Source organism: Vulpes vulpes, chromosome 13 (genome assembly GCF_048418805.1).
Source record: "Vulpes vulpes isolate BD-2025 chromosome 13, VulVul3, whole genome shotgun sequence".
NCBI lineage: Eukaryota > Metazoa > Chordata > Mammalia > Carnivora > Canidae > Vulpes > Vulpes vulpes.
In genome coordinates, this window is record NC_132792.1 from 121283042 (window position 1) to 121304492 (window position 21451).

At 43.8% G+C, this 21451-nt stretch overlaps 1 protein-coding gene across 21 annotated transcripts in view; it reads right to left on the reverse strand.

Annotated features, from left to right (window-relative positions):
- ENAH (ENAH actin regulator) overlaps nucleotides 1-21451 on the reverse strand; it is a 140565-nt gene that overhangs the window by 111617 nt on the left and 7497 nt on the right. For 2 of the 21 annotated variants that reach the window (XM_072732679.1, XM_072732676.1), the window contains exon 1: nucleotides 618-724. The exons of 16 other annotated variants lie outside the window; for them this stretch is intronic. In XM_072732679.1, coding sequence (XP_072588780.1) covers nucleotides 618-631 — 14 coding nt within the window. In that variant the 5' untranslated portion in view covers nucleotides 632-724. Of the gene's footprint in view, nucleotides 1-617; nucleotides 786-21451 lie in introns of those variants that run through there. 3 more of the 21 variants (XM_072732685.1, XM_072732687.1, XM_072732689.1) reach the window with 3 other exon arrangements.

Consider the following 21451-nt stretch of genomic DNA (forward strand, 5'->3'; position numbering starts at 1 on the left):
GCGACGTACCCTGACACGCTCTAGTCTTTCAGCTGATACACGGTTAAGCCAGTTCCCAGACCACCACCCTAGAACATTCCCCGCTGCCCCAGAACTCTAGAGACCGAGGGAGGGAGGATGACTACTGGAGAGAAGACCCAGGGAGCCTGGGGACTACGAGGGGGTCCCCGTGCCCAAGGCACACAGGAGCAGCATGGAGGGGAAGGGATCTTCAAGCCTGGTCGCCTCCGTGGGAAACTGAACGGGTGGTTCCGGGAAAATATTCTTAAGACGCGTCTGTGAGGTCAGCGCTGCGGCTCCAGAGTGCGCCGCTCAAAGCAGCTGGGGATAGCTGCACGGCGCGGCGCGGCCAGTATGTGCCGGTCTCTGAGAACCCGTTAAGGTTCCCACTGTCCCTTACAGGGGACCAGACCCTCTGGACAGGCCACCGCGGAGGGGAGCGCGCCCCTGCCGCGTCCCCGGGGTGCTCTCCGGCCGCCTGTCCTCGTCAGACCGCAGCCCTGAGGCGGTGCGGGGCTCGGGTTCTTCGCCGGGGGCCGGTGGCGAGGAGGCTGCGTCCCCAGATCCGTCTTGCCCACTGCCTCCCAGTTTCCAACACCAATTACCGGCAGACACACCTGCCCCTTTTCATGGAGGTCCCGGCCCAAGCTCTTGCTCTGAACGCGGTCTTCCGGGGCTGAAGGTGCCACTCCACCCCCGGAGGTCCGTCAGCGCGCGCCCGCCCGGCCGCGCCTCGGCAGCCCCGCGGACCGCCATCTTGCCTTCCCAGCAGGCAGCGCGCCGGCGGCCCCGTACCTCCGCCCCCACCTCCGACCTCCGCGGGCGGCACGTGCACCCGGCACGTGCACCCGGCCCCTGAGCCGGCCCGTGCACACTGCACCACGCGCCCCAGCTGGCCCGGCGGTCAGCGGTCGGAGGGCAGGCCGCAGCGCCCCCCCCGCCCCCAGGCGAGTCCCTGGCGTCCAGGAGGAGCGCACGACTGCACTGGGCCTCCGCCCACCGCGTGCATCCGCCTGTCCAGCTCTCCCACAGACTTCAGGCCACACCGAAGGCGGGCACGACCTTTGCAGTCCCCGACGGCCCACCTGTCGGCAGAGCCTGGACAAGGCCGGGGGCCATGCGGCCGGAACCCGCCCCATTCCCCGCGGGCGGGCATCCTCCGCTGAGGAGTGGCGGCGACCCCAAGACCCACGTCCCCTACCAGAGGCCGCAGCACGCGCCGACACGCCGCCCTCCGTGGCACCCCGGCCCCTTCACGCTCGAGGGCCCGCCCCGCGCACCTCCCCGCCCCCCAGTGACCCGCTCCTGACCTCCGAGGGCTCCGGGCAGCCCGCTGGGCCGGTCAGACACACGCACGCAACCTAGAAGAGCCAAAACCACGGAACAGACTAGAGCGGGGGTGCGGAGGGAGCACTCGTCCGTCCAGCTGCGCGCTAGTTCTGGGGCCCCTGCAGCACGACTGCGGCCTTCTTGTTCCACAGCGGGGGCTGTGCACACAGGCCACCGTGCGAGCGGACGGAGGTGCCGCATACATGGATCACACCGTCACGCTGCACCTAAACGTACCCATGTTACCGGTCAACAAAATCCCAGGGAAGCTGGGGAAAACAGCAAGGTGCACGCTTCGTCAACGCTGAGGTGGTTTTACATACACAGCCAGAGAATCCTGTCACCATCCCCCAGACCCCTCCGTGGGTCTTCCTACATGAAATACCTCGAATCCAAACTTTTCTCCCATATGCCACACGAGCCCCCCCACCCCTCGTCTTCACCTAACAGGTGCAAGTACAAGCTCCCCGACACGTGCTTGCTCTTCCTTCCAGAGCTCCGTCCCACAGCCCAGGGCACAGGGACCATTCAGGTCCACTTACGCTCCCCCATGCTCTCCCCTCCCCCATGCTCTCCCCTGCTCCCCCTGCCCCACACTCTCTTCTAAGAAGCGCTCCTTCTGGGACCCCTGGCTGGCGCAGCGGTTTGGCGCCTGCCTTTGGCCCAGGGCGCGATCCTGGAGACCCTCGATCGAATCCCACGTCGGGCTCCCGGTGCATGGAGCCTGCTTCTCCCTCTGCCTGTGTCTGTGTCTCTGCCTCTGTGTGTGTGTGTGTGTCTATCATAAATAAATAAAAAAATTTTTTTAAAAAGCGCTCCTTCTATCACCGACTTCAAAAGCAGCTGAAAATCGGTTTCCACCCCCCACGTGAAACATTCTGTGTACTATCATGATAGATACGCAGTTAGGGTGGGTTTTTTTTTTTTTTTTTTTTTATTTATGAGAGAGAGAGAGAGAGAGAGGCAGAGACATAGGCAGAGGGAGAAGCAGGCTCCATGCACCGGGAACCCGACATGGGATTTGATCCCAGGTCTCCAGGATGGCGCCCTGGGCCAAAGGCAGGCGCTAAACCGCTGTGCCGCCCAGGGATCCCCAGTTAGGGTGTTTTTAATGTTATCCGTCAACTCTTTTAAAAAGTCTTATTATGAAGACCATGTAACAATATGGAAAAGTAACATGATACCATGTGAAATGAAGACACACCAAAGGTTATGCATCCCAAGTGTCTGGGTTTATAGGTAACTCCCTTCTCTTTCCTATATTCCAAATTTTTGTTGACAGTGCTTCTGATTTTTTTTAAGATTTTATTTATTTCATGAGAGACAGAGGCAGAGACACAGGCAGAGAGAGAAGCAGGCTCCATGCAGGGAGCCCCATGTGGAACTCCATCCTGGGACTCCAGGATCACACCCAGAGCAGAAGGCAGATGCTCAACCACTGAGCCACCCAGGCGTCCCATGCTTCTAATTTTAAATTGAGGATAATACATATGTTCCCTAACTTGCCTGACCTGATGGTTTCATGGGTACATACATGTCAGAGCTTATCAAACTGTACACTGTGAATGTGTGACACTGACCATATAAAGTGGACATGAATGAAGCTGTTAAAATGTCTCAGTGGTATGCACTGCCTGAGAAACTGGCAGAATGATATAAATGCAAACCTCAAGTGTGTCACTGTGGGAAAGTCTGGAAGGGGAGGGACCAGACAGGAATCTGCTTTATAAAATCAAAGAGTAAATTTCAAAAAGAAGAAAGGACAAAAAGGGGAAAAAAAGATATACTTCTAAAGAAGCCCCCTCCCCCACACCCACATACATACCCAGTGCACAGAAGCCTTCTCTACTTGAAGCAAAAAACAAAACTAAACTTGTAAGTTAAAGCATTAGAAGTAGAACTTTTGTATTGCAGAGATTTGGGATTACACTAAAACCCAGAAGAAAAGCAGCCAAGAATTTTCAAGACACTAGAGTTCTTCCCCACAGATTTAAGAAATCTCAGAAAAAAATCAAAAAATAGTCTTACAGAAAGGAACAAGAAAAAGAGGTGGTACGTTGTTTTTTTGTTTGTTTAGGGATATATGCTTCTTGTGCTTTGCTTTTATATTCTGTTGCCCTATTTTTTGTATTTTATCTGCAATCAGTAAATTAGTCCTTTTGTTTTAAAAAATGTTTTTCCTTTTTTTTTTTTTTTTTTTTTTTGCTTTGCTGAATATTAGTAAGATACTTCCCCAAGGGCTCTCAGATTAGAGGGTAACCCTCCTATGTTGGGTAGCTATTCTAAAAAACACGTGCATTAACCTGGTGAGTGAGGAAAGGAAATAGCCAACAAGTCCTTTTTATCAGCAGTCAGAAACCTGTAATTTCACCTATAAATTCCAAAGCACAAGGATTCTCTAGGTAACAAATCTCTTGGAAGAAATAGAGGCTTTATATGTTAAAAGCTTCGTAATTTAGTGACAGTGAAGCAATCTGTCCCAGAGAACAAAAGAGTGCTGTTTCCTACAACCAGACTCTAACCAGAGGGGCTGAAGAAGCCAAGAGTAAGGTCCCCTGAAAGGGACATACTCGGGATCCTGGTTCTTGTGATACCTGGCATAGGGTCAATTCTCCCCAGGCCACATTCTTATCACTGCATCACCAAATAAGTGGGAAAGCTACAGGGTAAGTGTCCCTGATCTGGTGGGATGTGAAGTGGCCCAGTTTAGTATCTGCTGGTAGAGTGCTGTAGCCAACAATGTGGACACAGAACACTTAGACATGAGGTCCCAGGCTCCCTACTCTCCTACATGATCTACTCCTCAAGGTGGAGCGGTCAAGAGCCAAACAACAGTCTTACTTTAAAAATGAGTTTTCAGGAGCACCTGGGTGGCTCAGTCGCTTAAGCATCTGAGTCTTGATTTCAGCTCAGGTCATGATCTCCAGGTCCTGGGATGGATCCTCGCACTGGATTCCTCATTCAGCAAGGTCTGCTTGAGGATCTTCTCTCCCTCTCCCTCTGCACCCCCCTACCCCATGCGCGGGCTCATGCATGCACGTGCACTCTCTCAAATGAATAAATCGTTTTTAAAAAAGATTTTTCATTCCAACAGTCAAAAGCTACAAAATCCTTAATTGAGGCATAGATATTTAGTTTTAAAAAACTAAGGTACAAGCACCCACTTGAAACAAGTAAATATAAAATACAGATTAAATTTACTAAATGATTCTCAGCTTGAATTCTAGTTTTCATGACCTACCTAATGCAGCATTTGGTAGACAGAAGTGATTTTCTTTTTCATTGCTCAGAGTTTGTAAGAAATGAGATGTCTTACCAATTTTCTTTTCAATTTTCTTGGGATGATGTCAAGCCTCAGCCTTGTTTTATTACTGTAAAGGGAGTGAGGCCAGCTACATTTCCCAACAAGCTCTATAATCCTGCAAACTTAATAGATCATTAAAATGTTAATCGACCTCTTCTATTGTAAGACTTCACCTTCAGACACATCTCCTATCTTTTTTACATATAACTAAATTTTGCTATTGTCCTCCTTAGTTGAGTATCACAATGGATACCTGCTTCCAGCATTCCTTCAGCCACTTCCATCCCCAGCACCCCTGGGGCTCATCACAGAAGCCCTGCCTGCTGGAGAAGAGGGATGATGACCCAAGAAGAGCTGTCACCAGTCTTAATCCAGGATGTTTCTATCTGAAGATTACAGCAAACATTCTTTGAGTTCAGCTTATGAAAGCTGGAAAAATGGAAATCTGGAGACACTATGAAGAAAGACGGTGGAGACAATGAAGCCAAGCCCTAAGAAGAGACAGAGTAACTCCTGGTCAACCAAAACTGCTTGCTTTCTTCTCATCCCTAAAGGCCCTAGAGCAGCTGATTCTGGAAGCAGGTACTTTGTAAGCTGACCTGAATTTCCATCTTACTACTAAGGAGACACAGCCAGGTGGCTGATGTACAGATAGGGTCCAGTCCCAATGAGAATGAAGAACACCGTTTCTGGAATACCTAGGGACTTCTGGATTTGTGTTAACTGTGCTACAAACACTTCATTTCTTCTATTTCCCCCTCATTCTTAGAAAGGCAAAAGCACAGTCACAGTCAAGTAAATGCGTACCGTGCTCTATAAAGGCAGTGATGGTGACAAAAGTGGGCTGCCCAGCAGCAGGCTGTCCACTGTGCCAACAGCTCCAGTTACTGTTCATCAGCTGACGTGAAAAATACTAATGTGAGAAGAGGGAGCAGTGTGTGCGGGCCCAGGCACACAGCAGGTGATGCTCACACGAGGAGCCGCTCTGAGCACGCACTTCCGTCCTCATTCAGGAGGATACGAATGAGGACACGGGCAAACCTCCCTGCTACTAGAAGAAAACGATGGGATCTAACGCTTACAAAATGAGGGTAAAGACATTCGTTTAAATGTTACAGGTCTTGGGCAGCCCTGGTGGCTCAGCGGTTTAGCGCCGCCTTCAGCCCAGGGCATGATCCTGAAGACCCAGGATCGAGTCCCACATCGGGCTCCCTGCAGGGAGCCTGCTTCTCCCTCTGCCTGTGTCTCTGCCTCTCTCTGTGTGTGTCTCGTGCCTCTCATGAATATAAATAAAATATAAAAAATTAAATAAATAAAAATAAATGTGACAGGTCTTATGTCAACAATGTTTAGAATTTAACCCTTTGTGTTATTGTTTTAGTTAAAAACTCTGTCCTTGCAAAACCTCTTCCTCAGTCAGCATGAATTTGCAGGGACATACCACACATATGGATGTGGACTCGTGGAACTGAAGGTGCCTATTAGATGTACAAACGACTTAAGTTCTCAAATGATTACCCAGAGCTCACCAAAAGAGCGAGTCAGATGTGGGAGTCAGCAGCACTGGGGGGGGGGGGTGGGGGGGGGGTTAGACCAGGGAAGAATGCAAGTTCTAGGGGGAGAAGAGAAAGACAACAGAGGGAAGGCCATGGACAAAGCCAGTGTCATACAGAGAGAAGCCAGAGCTGCAAGTCTCTCAAATCAAGTGGTTCAAGGCCAGGATGGCCGGCAGTGCTGGCTGCTGTGACAAGGCCGGGGCAACCAGGAGTCCCTGCTCTCAGCCTCCTCTCTTCAGAGAAAACGTTCTACCAGCACATAATAGCTTGGAATCCTAGAACAACCTCTTCAAGAAAAGCCACTTAACCTGCAGAGTTGTTCATGATCTTCTAGCTAAAGAAGTATCAGTAACTCAGGCTACATCGGAGAAGCATCCCCCCGCCCCTGGCAGGTGGCTCCTGAATCTGATGACGTGGGATGCCTCTGCTGACCGGCAGGGTGAAGGAGAGAGCCAAACCTGTTTCTGCCCCCAGCGGTAGAGGCAATGGCATTTTAAACACTCCCTACTTGTCCCATACCATCCAACTTATCAAAATATTTAAAGCAGAAAAAGTCAGTTACTTCTAGCATCCAAAGGACACAACATTAAATGAAAGCTTACCTGGGTAGCAAAAGCATCACCGCACAATTTAAAGAGAGCTGGAGGAGACACTTTGTAGCCAGGCCCTCCTTCTCCCAAACCCAATGCTAGCACCTTTCAAATCTAGGTATAATTCAAGATAAAGACCCAGCAGAGCCATGAGTCAATTCTTCTGGATTTAAAGGTCAACATCAAAACATTCTCTGTTGCTGCTGGTTGCAGTGAAATGGACACTCCATATATTTGCAGGCTGGCATGAAAACTGGCAGGAGGCTTTGGAAAGCATTTGACACTATGATTCAAGAGCTTTTAAGACTGTTTCTATTTATTTGGAGATCTAATACTATTTCTGGAAATCTATCTTAAGGAATTAGTCTGCAATTAGGAAGAAAAAATTTATGGAAGCATTTTCCTTATACAAAATCACTTTAAGCATGTAAGTAGCCATTTAAAAAAAAAAACAGGTAAATCACAGTGAAATATGCAACTAAAAAAAAATCAAGGTTTTTAGAAGCATAGAAAATGCAAAACATCAAGTGAACAAAACAAAAACTGCAGAGTGCATAATCAAATGTGTACATAAATGCACAAAAATAAAAGGAGGGTTTTTTAAAGATGGTACAACAGCAAGTGAAGAGAAATGGAAGCAAACATAGAGCAAGTCTGGTTGATGAAGACAGGAACATACAAATCGGGGGGGGGGGGGGGGGGGCAGGTCGAGGAGTTTCAAGGCAGAAGACGTGCCAGAATAGGAGTTGGGGGAGAGAGGCCGTCAGAGGGAAAAGTAAGTTCTTTAGCTAAAGAATGGAAATAGAGGGATGCCAGGGTGGCTCAAGAGGTTGGGCATCTGACTCTTGATTTTGATTTGGGTCACAGGCTCAGGGTTCAGGATTAAGCCCTGCATGGAGCTCACGCTGGGCGTGGAGCCTGTGTAGGATTCTCTATCTCCCTCTGCACCTCCCCAAGCCTCTAAAATAAATAAATCTTTATTTTTTTAGAAAAGAATGCGCGGCAGCCCCGATGGCCCAGCGCCTCCTTCAGCCTGGGGTATGATCCTGAAGACCTGGGATCGAGTCCCACATTGGGCTCCCTGCATGGAGCCTGCTTCTCCCTCTGCCTGTGTCTCTGCCTCTCTCTGTCTGTCATGAATAAAATAAGTAAAATCTTAAAAAAAAAAGAATGGGAACAGAGATACGGTAGCCCAAGGAAAGGAAATCCATCATCGTGTGCATGAACTGAAAAGCTCCAAAGATACTTGGAACTGCCTCCTTCTGTTTCACTCTGGCCTCTTGCTCCTTATTCTAGATCGTCCAGGTTCTCCATGAAAAAGAGGAGCATGAACTCAGAGAATACTGAGAAGCAGAAGATCCGATGATGCTGATTCGCTTTTCGCTTTAGACCTTGGACTGCGTCACATCAGAATTCCCTAGTAACAACGTACCTTCCTATACACGTGTACTATGCTCCCAGAAAATAACTGCAGCACTGTGCATGCTCCCAGGAGGAACAGCACAGGAAATGGCCCAGAAATAGGCCAGAAAAGAGCACTAAATCCTCGACACATAACCATCACATTTATAATTTTATACACAATTCATCATACTATAAAAGAATACAAACTGCATCCTTTTAAAATGTATGACATTTACAAATTTATAGCCAAACTAAATTCATTAGCAGTTCAAGATATGGGTAAAAGGATATTAAATTTACCTGGAAAAGGTACAAAAGGTAATTTTGAAAAGATCATCACTCTCACCACTCAACAGAAAAGAAAGTAATTCCAAGAGAGCGTGCCATCTCGTGGCAGCTGAGCACACAGGTTGAACATAGAGGTAGTGGCCCGGACAGCCCTGTGAACACACCCAATGCCTGACAACTGTACATTTGACAGTATGTATACTGTGCCACCATGTTCTAGAAAAAGGCTATTAATCATGTCACCCACTTGCTATCAAAACATTTTCACTTCTCCCAGAAAAAAATAAACTATCGGATTTTGCATAAGATTCTATCCAAGATTAGGAATTCTATAAAAATAATCTTAATTAAGCAAGGGATTCTAATATCAATTTCTGGACCTGTACTTTTAAAAAAACAAATTTCAAAATAACATGTACTATGGTAAAGCTCTGATGTTCCAATTACTTAACTTGAATCTCCCAACAAAAATTTACTCATTTTTGAGTAAACAGTTACAAGACAAAAATACACATACAATACAAAGGAAAAATATAAAACCTTTTCTTTGAACACAAGCATTTTAGTGTAACTTCTAAGCAAGAACAGAAAGACCTCACATGCCTTAAAAGTAACCAATTAGAAACAGCAAGGAAAATCATCTTTAAACAGTTGTTTTAAAAAGAAACCTTGCAAAATAGCCCAAAACCACTTCTCTCCGATTACAAAATGAGCATGTGGTGCAAAGGGACACAGAATACCAATTTACGATACCCTGTACTGACTGACAATGCTTGTTGCATGGCAACGAGATCCTGCAGTCTGAAAACAGCACAGAACTCCTTTTCTCCACTTGCCAAGCCAGTTAACCCCGTCGAGGCTGAGGAAGGATGCAAAAAACAGTTGTGCAGAGACGACTACCAATACCAGCACTACCAACACCAGCACTTTAATGATGGCAAGTCTAAAGCCATAGAATCACAAGCCCAAATTCCAGCTCGTTTACACCTTGAGAGCAACTTATATGCCCTCACTCTTCAGGTTTTCCAACATACTAGAAAAAACTGCTGACAGTTGGGCACATTTCTTTGAAAAGCATCATCTGCAGGAGTTGTTTTTTTTAAGATTTTATTTATTTACTTGAGAGAGTGAAAGAGACTGAGAAAGTGGGGGGGGGGGGGGGCGGAGAAGGTAGAGGCAGAGGGAGAAGACTGCCCGCTGAGCAGGGAGCCCTATGCATGACTTGATCCCAGGACCCTGAGATCACGACCCGAGCTGAAGACTGCTGCTTCTTCGAATGAGCCACCCAGGCGCCCCAAGAACTGTTTTTTGAATAAAAGTTCCTAGGTAATAACATACCCACACATCTTTTGTTTCATAATTTAAAAGAAGTAATTTGAGCCTTTCAGTTTATCTTCTAAAAAATCGTAATTTATGCACAAAGGCTGTAATTTCCTAACAACTTAAATTTCTCCTACTTAAAATGTTATTTGAACTATTTTTATGTATTACCTATACAGGGAATTAGTAATATGTCATAAAACTTTTGACAGAATTCTGCTTCATCTAAAGAACAAAACATAAAAGCTTGTAGTTAGTCTTGCCATGGCTTTAAATATGTTCACTGTTTTGTTGGGATTCCCCCACTTCTTTTGCAAAATGGCTGCCACACTCTACCTAAGAACAGATTAAATATTAGATAAAATAAACTTAGAGTGGTTCTCAAACTTCTCAAAAATGAGAGGCCTTTTAAAGTCAGGAATTATACTTTCACTGTATGCTGATTGAGAAAATGTGATGGAAAAACACTTTAGGGGCACCTGGGTGGCTCAGTCGGTTAAGAAGCATCTGACTCTTGATTTCAGCTCTGCTTATGATCTGAAATCAAGTGCCTAGTGCCACTCCTCCCTCAGCACTGAGCCTCCTTGAGATTCTCTCTCCCTCTCCCTCTCCCAAACAATTTTTAAAATATATAAAAGCCCCCTGAATATACTATGTTTGAAATCAATCTGTGTATCATTATAACAGCGTGTACATGCATACTTGAAATATAATGCATGTGAACTGAGGGCTAGCAGTTTGGGATTACAGAAAAAGCTTAGTACACACAGGTATACACAGGTGCTCTGTAAAATAATCCTACAGCTGACTCAGAGCCCACAAATGAGAAATCATCGATCTACCAGAAAAGTTCAAATCATTTTGAAGATCTAGGGTACAGTGCATACAGGTTTGGAAGTGAGGCACTGCCAGGTTGGGGTCCAGGGTCTGCTGCCTGCTGGACATGCTCACTCACTCACTCGCTCTCTCCCTCCCTCTCTTGGGCCAGGGCCCCACCGAGGGTGATCCTCCCCTGCAGGTAGATGTGCCCTACACAGCACATCACTGTCATTCCTTCACCTGTCCTTCAAAGACTTACAGAATCTGGCCCTCTCTGCTATACTGCTCATCACTCCCTTCCTGTACAAAATCCAGGAGGAGGGCTGGACTGCGTGTGATCCTCAAAGGATGGGACACCAAAGCTGAGAAGCAGCTCTAGAACGTATAAGAATTACAAGCCCTGTAAAGTATCATGAGCAAGGTCTTGAGAATTATGTAGGACTTTGATGTGAACCTCAGCTGTCATTCACCAACCACCTGACTAAGCCCCCAGGCTTCCTCCACTGTAAGTGACCGCTTATCCTAATCTGTTATATAAAGTGTTTCACTGGACACACTTAGCAAGTCTCCTGGCCTGTCCTTATATGTGCAACAAATAGTTGCTTTTATGTATCACAGATCTACTTATTTTACATAAGGAGAGAACATTAAAAGTCATCCTATATCACTGGCTGGTCCACTTGGTTTGTACCCAGTGTGAGCAAAGATTCACCTCGGAGACACTGTGCCCTATGCTCCTCGTGTCTGGGCTTCCAGATCAATGAGGAAAATTCATCAAGTCTTTGGAACACAAAAGTCAATACAAAAAAGGGATGCCTGGGTGACTCAGCGGTTGAGCGTCTTGCCTTTGGCTCAGGGCATGATCCCGGATTTCCCGCATCAAGTCCCACCTTGGGCTCCCTGCATGGAGCCTCCTTCTCCCTCTGCCTATGCCTCTGTCTCTGTGTCTCAAATAAATAAATAAATAAATAAATAAATAAATAAATAAATAAATAAATGAATAAGTAAATAAATACATAAATAAAATCTTTTAAAAAATCAAGAAGATACCTTTAAAAACAATGAGTTAAGTTTATTTTAAATACTTGCACTGAACAAACAATAAGGTATAATGATTTCTTTCAACGGGGTTTTTTGTTTGTTTGTTTTTCACTTCACTTGGGTTCAAATTCAAAGGCTGATTTTTTTTTTCATCTTCATGTAGTTCCTAACTTACAAATGGGATTGTATCAACTGATTTTAAGGACAGATTTTCTTTTTTGAAACACTATTTACAAATTGTGTGTTACCAAGCTAAAGTCTAAATAACCAAACAGATGTGTCTTTTGTAATAAAAGTAGGGAACAGCATGAAAACCACCTTTTTCCACTTAAACATAAAACATTTAAATGTTTTAAATGTCGAGTTTTTCCAAAAAAATTGTACAGTAGTTCCTGGCATCACAGAATTTAGGGCAATAGTTCTCGACTAGGAACTTTCCCCCCATGCAACATTTGATGCTGTCTGGAGACATTTTTGATTGTCCTAACTACTAGGGGCAGGTTGGTGTGAGCTACTGGCACATCTACTGGCAGCAGCCAAGGGTAAGGCTGAGCATCCTGCAATGCACAGGACATCCCCTGCAACATGGAATCACCTGGTCCAAAACATCAATAAAGCGTGATTTAGAGGCTGGGATTCGCGCTGGAGGAAAAAATACTAAACTTTCTTTCAAAACTAAAAACATCCAGTTTTCCCAGCATCATCTATTGAAAAGATAATCCTTTCCCCACTAAATAGTCTTGACACCCTTTGTCAAAAGTCAATTGACCGAAAATATGCAAATTTAAACTTCTAGGCTCTGTTCACTGGTCTACAAGGCTATGTTCATGCCAGCACCACACTGTTTTGATCACTGCAGCTTTGTAGCAAGTTCCGAAATCTGCAAGTGGGAGTCCTCCAACTCTCTTTTTTAAGATTGTTTTGACTATTCTGAGTCCCTTGAAATTCCACCTGATTTTCAGGATGGACTTTTCTATTTCTGAAAAAAAAAAAAAATGTCATTGGGATTTTGACAGAGATGATACTGACCCTGTAGATCACTGCGGGTAGTAGTACTGTCATCTTAACATCATTAAGTCTTTAATCCATGCACAGAGCTCTAATCATGCAATTAGTTCTTTGATTTCTTTCAGCAATATTTTATAGTTTTCAGTACACAAGTCTCTCGCTTCCGTGCCTTAAATTTATTACTAGGTATTTTATTCTTTTAGATATTACTGTAAATGGACTTTTCTTATTTTCCTTTATAGATTGTTCACTGCTGGTATAAAGAACTGGAACTGATTTTTATGTGTTGATCTTCTGCCCTGCAATTTTGCTGAATTTATTTCCCAGTTCCGGTAGCCTTATGGACATTTTACATGTGTTTATATTTAATGTATGTGTACGCATACCTCTCCTTGTATTCGTCATCTGGGGCAGCAAGCTGATCAAAGTGAGGGATAAAGGAGACCCAAGTTGTGGTCCATACCTCAGGAGAGGATGTTGAAGTCCTAACCCCCACCCCCACCCCCGTATCTCAGAACATGACCCTACCTGAAAACAGGGTCATTATAGATGTAATCACTTATGATGAGGTCACATGAGATGGACCGGGCCCTTTAATCCAATATGATCAGTCTCCTTAAAAAAGGACACCACCACACGAAGACAGACACACAGAGAAAAGGTGGCCCTATGACCACAGAAGCAGAAATGATACTGTGTGTTTACAGAAGCCAAGGAATGCCAAGGATTGCCAGCAAACGCCAGAAGCTAGAAGAGGCAAGGAAGGAATTCCTCATTAAGATTCTGACATAAAGACCCCGTCATAAATACCCACCATTTGCTTCAACGTGGATGGAACTGAACGGTATTATGCTGAGTGAAATAAGTCAATCGGGGAAGGACAAACATTATATGTTCTCATTCATTTGGGGAATATAAATAATAGTGAAAGGGAATATAAGGGAAGGGAGAAGAAATGTGTGGGAAATATCAGAAAGGGAGACAGATCATAAAGACTCCTAACTCTGGGAAATGAACTAGGGGTGGTGGAAGGGGAGGAGGATGGGGGTGAATGGGTGACGGGCACTGAGGGGGCACTTGATGGGATGAGCACTGGGTGTTATTCTGTATGTTGGCAAATTGAACACCAATAAAAAATAAATTTATTATAAAAAAAAAAAAAAAAAAGACCCGGTCATGAGTTTCCAACCCATGGACCTGCCCTACGAATTTCAGATGCAAGATCAGCTCACCGAAGAAAGTTCAGACTTAGCGGCCTCCATTCAATTCCAACATCCATTAGTAAAGGGAAAGAGCAGATTGGAGATCATAAAACATAAGCTGCCTATTTCATAACTGTATCCATGATCTGTATAAAAACCTTACTGAATCAGCTTCTGATTTTAGTACTTTTTATAGATTCAAACAGAACTGCATCAATTCATCGGTTAAAAGGAAACAGAATTGCTGATTGGGTGACAGGGTTCCTTATTTGTAAAGTTTCCAGCAGAAAAAAAAAAGACTTGATGTGTTGTCCTTATACTTCAAGTATATTACATATTAACATTTACATGTGAAAAAAAAATTTTTTAATGTATTCATAGAGAGAGAGAGAGACAGAGACACAGACAGAGAGAGAAGCAGGCTCCACACAGGGGGCCAGACACGGGACTCCATCCCAGGTCTCCAGGATCACACCCCGGGCTGCAGGCGGTGCTAAACTGCTGCGCCACCGGGGCTGCCCCTACATGTGAAAATTTTTTATCCAAATATTACACTGTGACCCTTTTACTTTGTCACTTAATTCATGCCTTTACAGATAACCTGATTACAGGGGTATAAAAACATACTGTGTTTAAACTGTTCAAAGGACTGTCTTAATACCTTTGAAAATCACGAGTCCAATAGAGAATTAAAATAGGAAGGCCTAAAACAATAACCATGATAGTTTTTAATTTTTTTTTTTAAATATTGGAAGTCTCTGATTATACTCAGCATGTTACAAAGTGCTTAAGGAAATGCACCTGCTTTTGTAGAAGGAGCTGACATTAGATTTTGTGAGGGAAAACTCAGGCCTGGAGTGCCAAAAGCTCTGGAAGGTGGACAGACAAGGGAGTGATCATTAAAGACATAAAGTGAAATAGGAAGCTGAAGCAAGAGACTGCATGGGCACCATGGCACCTTTCAGAAGACAGAACAGAAGGACAGGACCAAACTCCTGTCAATTCTGAAATGGACAAACCAAACCACAATTGACCATTCTGAAATGAATGACTGGCTGGGAGAGGCGTGGCTGAAGGTGTGTGGAGCACCCTGAATGCCAAGTGGGGACGACCCTGCTGCGAGCCACAGGGGCAGGTCAAGGTTCTCAGGAGGAAGTGTGGGAAGCAGCGCCCAAGCATCAGGCCAGGAAGGTCGAGGAGGAGACCCAAAGGTTCCAATGGGGGAAATGGGAGGCTGGTTCCCCAGGACACAGATGATGGTTCAGGGCTCTGCTTTTCCATCTGACAATTCATCTTAACACATTTTAAACACCATTTTGAAATACAGGTTCTCTAAGAGTTTTAACTGGTTCCTTCCTTTCAGACTGCCTAAAAACAGAAGTCTTTCGTATTCAAGGTTAAAGAAGAAAGGCCAAAGAACATTCAGAATCCTGTATTTACTCAAATGAAAGTAAAGGTACAACATAAAGAAAACAATAACTGCAATACATCAAATCCACAAATCCTCTAAATGCACTCTGGCAAACTGCAAAACAAGACAATGGATTATTAATCCCATTTTGCACAGAAAGACTTTCAGATCGGACAGCCAAGGGAAGTTTTTAGAGCCAGTAAAGAATAGAATGGCTTTGAAGCCAAAGAGGATTCCGTTAAACTATCTCTTCCCAAAATGAAAACACCTTGGAAAACTTCCATATCCAGACGAATCTAAAAAGATGACAGAGATTTTCGCCAAAGCAGATGATTTGAACAAAATAACAGACAAGTATAACAAAATACTAAAGCAATACAAAATAATGCTGTCAATCTCCCCTAAAAAATGTAACTACAAAAGAAAAATTGTGTTATTTGCAGATGACATTTTGAAAGAAATCAAACACGAATATATGAAGTAGTCTCTACCCCTGTGAACCATATACCATTCCTCAAAGCTTCTGAAAAATGTTAATGGCTATTCCTTCATTAAACTATAAACACAAGAGAAGCCATTGTGTCTATGCACATATTTACTTTTTTAAAGTAGTTTCTGAGGATTGATTTTACTGGGCCATATCACTAACTCTGGAATCACAGAGCAGGAATCATGCATGTACACCAAGAGTTCAGTCTTAATTCTCACCGCAGAGGGAAGCCACTGAAATGAGTTATACAGGAGACTGAGCTGACCACACGTGAACTGCAGAAAGAGCTGACTACAGCAGAGACAGCACACTGGATGGGACAACAGGCCAACACAATAGGGAATCCAGAAGAATGTGCATATAAAAATGTAATACAGGACAAAAGGGGTCCAGAGGTCTCGATATGATGCACTGCCAGGCTCCAATAAGATGCCAGGTTGCCCAAGGACACAAAAGTAACCCTAACACAGAAACATTCACTAATGAACTAACCTTTTATTTTTTTTTTTTTAAGATTTTTATTTATTTGAAAGAGAGAGAGAGCCAACAGGGGGAGGGACAGAGGGAGAGGGAGAAAAGTAGACCCCCTGCTGAGCAGAGAGATTGAAGTAGGAGGTTGACCCCAGGACCCTGTGATCATGACCTGAGCCGAAGGCAGATGCTGAGCCAACAGAGCCACACAGGCGCCCCATAAACTAACCATTTTTAAAATCAGTCCCTATGAAACATGCGTGCAGTTGCACTGGCCTCTGGGGGGTCTATTTCCCCTTTGCCCTATCAGTTTCTCCATGACAGGCACATGTTTCAATGACAAAGCAACACAACGCAAACCATGTACAAAGCAGAAGTGCAAGCCTTCCAGATAATGCAGGCGCCTTGGGGTGCTTGGGTGGCTCCATATGCCTGCAGCTCAGGTCATGACCCTGGAGTCCTAGGATACAGCCCCACATCAGGCTCTCTACTCCGCAGGGAGCCTGCTTCTCCCTCTCTCTGCTGCTTCCCACTGCCTGTGCGCTCTCTTAAATAAATAATCTTTAAAAACAAAAAAAGAGGCAGAGCTTTATGAAGTCACCAAAAATGATGAGAACCATTTCCAACTTAGGGGCAAAGCCACAAAAACAACAATCTGAGAAGGCCGTGGACTGGAAGAACGAAAGGGAACTCAGCAGGTGGAAAGCGCACTCCCGCATCCTGACCTGGGTGGTGGTTACAGAGGCATGCAGACTCAGGACAAATCCACCAGGTTGTGTGTATGTTCGTAACACATACATTTAGCTGTGTGCAAATTATACCTTCACAGGGGAAAAAGAACACAAGAGATGATAGATCCTCCTTCCTCCAAGAATTACGGGTTCTGGACAGTCAAGCCTAGAAGCCCTACAGCCAACCTGCAGCAGAGATCAAAGACATCACAGAGCCACAGGGTGCAGCATGCCCAGACCCCATCCAACCTCTGGACTCCCAACTACAAGTCAGTAAATGCTAATGTTTCAATCCATTTAAATACAACCAATCTGTTACTTGCAGCTGAAAGCATTTTAACAGATATAATAAGTAAATAACTGGAGAAAGCTAACAGAGATGAGGTAATGGGAGGTAAATGGAAATAACTGGCCTCACGAATGGAGCCTTTGAGTATTTTGGCAAAATTACTTTCTTTGGGATTAACCTAGAAAACTATCACGACATGAGGGGGTATACAGTTCCGACCTACATTACAATTTTTAAAGAAAAATTAGGTAAAAAAAGAAACATTTGATTCGCTCTTGTTCCATTCTAAGAATTTAACACAGTTGCAACCACAGCATGAATGTTTTCATAATTTTGTTTCATTTTTCAAGATTAAAGCCAAATAAAGCCTTTTCTCCCCACCTCTGCTATCTCCAAAGTGTCACTCAATCTATTCTGGGTCTATTCATTCTACAGAGCCTTGCTCTTGGACCAATTATTTTCAGAAAATAAAGAGCTTTTAGATGATGAGATCACAAAGAGGACAAATCATTCGCTCACATATCAACATTTTAGAAAATTCAAATACACACTTCAGTTCATACAAGTTAACAGGACAGAGAAGCCCCAGAGCACACTGGTTGAAAGCATGAGCTCCAGAATCAGACTGCTGGGTTGGGACCCCAGTTCTATTGGTTACTAGCAGGAGACCCTGGACAAACATCTGTGGCTCAGCATCCTCATCTATAAAATAACAACAGATCCTACTTTATAAGCTGTTAGAGGAGTATCAAATAAGCAATATGTAAAGTATTTCAAGCAATGAGTACTCAATAATATCAGGGATTATATTCCAAAATCTAAGAAAACCGAAGAATATAAATGCAGACATTGGAATTAAGTTCTTAGCAAATAAAAAAATTTTTCTAATCCCAGGCATTATGTTTAAATACAAGCACATATACTTTAAGAAAAATTAAGACAATCAAATATGGGAATAGATGTTGTACTGGCAGTATAAATGAGCTAAAAGTTTAATTTCTAAATATAAAAGAACTTTTTTAAAGGTAGCAGCACACCAAACCTATTGAACATTTTAGAATCTGCACGATCCTGCACCTTACCAGAGATGACATGAAAAATCTGAATGTGGAAAGAGAAAGACTGGAAAACTTGTTATTTAGAGTCAATTCTATCCTCTACCCATTATTAATTCATTAACAGAACACAATCCAAATCAAAACCCCAAAAGATTTGGGGGTATACCTTTTATTTCATTTTTAACTGATAAAAATCATTCTACAACTAATTTAGAAGAATACATTAAATGAACAAGTAAATAAAGTTTTGAAAATCCTAAGAAAATGAACAGTAACTTCCCTTACTGGGCATTAAAATACAAACTTAGGGTCACTGAACTGTGAGGAAACAGCACTGAATTAGATGATCAGTGAGTCCCGATCCAGAAACAAGTATTTATGGATACCCGGTACATATGAATGTGGCATTTCAAGCCAATGCGGAAGGATGGGTTGGTCAACAAAGGATGCTGACAGGTGACCAAACACTCCATCTTCAGGTTGATACTAACCTAACTTCCCCACCTGACTTCACAATAAATTGCAGGTGGCTTATACTGCAATAGAAATGAAACCACTGAAAGAAAAGAAAATGTTGGGATCCCTGGGTGGCGCAGCGGTTTAGCGCCTGCCTTTGGCCCAGGGCGTGATCCTGGAGACCCGGGATCGAATCCCACGTCGGGGTCCTGGTGCATGGAGCCTGCTTCTCCCTCTGCCTGTGTCTCTGTCTCTCTCTCTCTGTGACTATCATAAATAAATAAAAATTTTTTAAAAAATAAAATAAAAAAAAGAAAATGTTGGGGCATATGCATACACTTGCAGCTACAGAAGGCATGAACACCCAAGGCAGAAACTATCAAGGCAAGGACCAACAGATCGGACAGGAAATGATAGCACTTCTACCCCAGAACAAATGAAATTAAAAGACAAGGTGACGAGTCTCCTCCCACACAGACGCTGGTCTTGACCGGGTGCCTGGCTCCGGCCCAGGAGACATGAGAACAGGTCACAGGCTGAGGTCTCATGAGAGCCTATGCAGCAAGACCGCCACTTCCAAGTGAGAGACAGACACACCAGGTGAACCCAGCCCAAGGCTGAAAACGCACAAGTGAGTCTGGGGACACCAGCAGCAGAAGTGCATGGCCAGCTCGAAATATTCTAGTAGGTAACTGAACTGCATGATGTGGGGCTACCTGTTAGGGAGATAATAAACCGCCACAAGAAAGACTTAACATCCTGCTGGGAAAACAGACAAATCGCAGCAGCAGACAATCCCCACAAAATCAGAGCTGTCCAATAATCACACGAAGATACATCCAACTCTCCTGGTAAAGAAATACAAATCAAAACACTGAGGGGTGCCTGGCTGGCTCAGACAGCAGAGCAGGCAACTCTTGGTCTCGGGGTCATAAGTTCAAGCCCTGTACTGGGTGCAGAGATGACTTAAAAGAAATTTAAAAAATAAAACATTGAGATAACACCATCTGCCTACCAGATTGGCAAAGACCAAAAATATTGATAATGCCCTAACTTGGCCAGCATGTCAGAAAACCTGCACTCTCATTTACTGTTGCTCATTTGGTAATGGGTATCAAAAACTAATAAAATTCCCTTTGGTCTGGTAAACTAATTTCATTTGTTATTCACTCAAATATTTCTTGTGTACTCACAGAGCCTGTGCTGGGAACTATGAACACAGTCATATCAGGATCTTAATAATTCAGGTTTTATTCGAAGAGTCTATGAGGCTATTAGCAGGGAGTAACAACAGCCAAGGGCCACTTTCAAGATCATTCTAACTCTACACGGAGAAGGGGGAGCAAGAAGGGAAACGAGGGGGATCCCTGGGTGGCGCAGTGGTTTGGCGCCTGCCTTTGGCCCAGGGCGCGATCCTGGAGACCTGGGATCGAATCCCACATCAGGCTCCCGGTGCATGGAGCCTGCTTCTCCCTCTGCCTGTGTCTCTGCCTCTCTCTCTCTCTGTGTGTGACTATCATAAATAAATAAAAATTAAAAAAATAAAATAAAATAAATTTAAAAAAAAAAAAAAAAAAAAAGAAGGGAAACGAGGAAACGCAAGGGGCGCCTGGCTGGCTCAGTCTGAGCAGCGTGTGACTGGATCTGGGATTGGAAGTTCAAACCCCATGTAGAGAGATCACTTAGAAATAAAATCTTTTAAAAATAAATAACAATAAACAAATGTTCACGTGGAGAGTAGAGTCAGGGAGAAGCAGCAGAGATCGACCTCACAAGACCTGCTAACAAAAGAAAAAGAAGGAAAAAAATGACTACTACTGATTCTACTACTAGGAATTTATCCTAAAATATAAGCAGATGTGCAGATACAAAATATCAAACATGTGCACAAAGACATATATTCAAAGATGTTCACAGCACTAGCAAAAATAATAGAAAAATCTAAAAGTCCATCCCCTAAGAGATAAATAAAGTAGATTAAGGCCATCTGAAGCATCATGAAAATGCTCTGTATTTAGTGACAAGAATTAAGTAGAAAGGTGCCAATTACAAATCATATAATGTAGTATAATCTCACTTATAAACAGTATGATCTCACTTGTATTTAAAACATATATGTACATGCACATACACATTTAGGGCTGTGTAATGCTCTGCATTAGAAAAAGTCTAGAAAGCTACAAATCAAAAGAGCAAAATTCTAGATGATCTGGGTCTGAGTTAGTAACCTCCTTCCATACCTTCTAAAATCTATGTAAAACCTGTACTGGAAGTTTCTAATGAAAGGGAAAACGTCACTAAAACAAAATACAACACTGACCAGACATTTATTTGGGCAATAGTAATTGGTTGGTTTTCTCAAAACACTATAAACACAATGATTAAAGAGATTACAAAATAATAAAAATAACCCAAAGTTTTAAATTAAAACTTCTGATTCATGAATCTTATATTGTTAAAAACTGAACGTTACAATTTGCTTGTGACGCTAGTCTAAGGTGAGACGGGAGTCTGAGAGAGGAGGAGATTGCAGAATGAGGCAGACACTCAAATATAACCAAGGTGGAATCATCCTGAAACCACGGAAGAGCCCTCCATTGCAGCCAGGACTCCTTGGGGATTTGACCTAGAGCTATTCATCTTATTCCACTTATGCTCTGGGGTTCTCTAGAACCTTCTTCCCT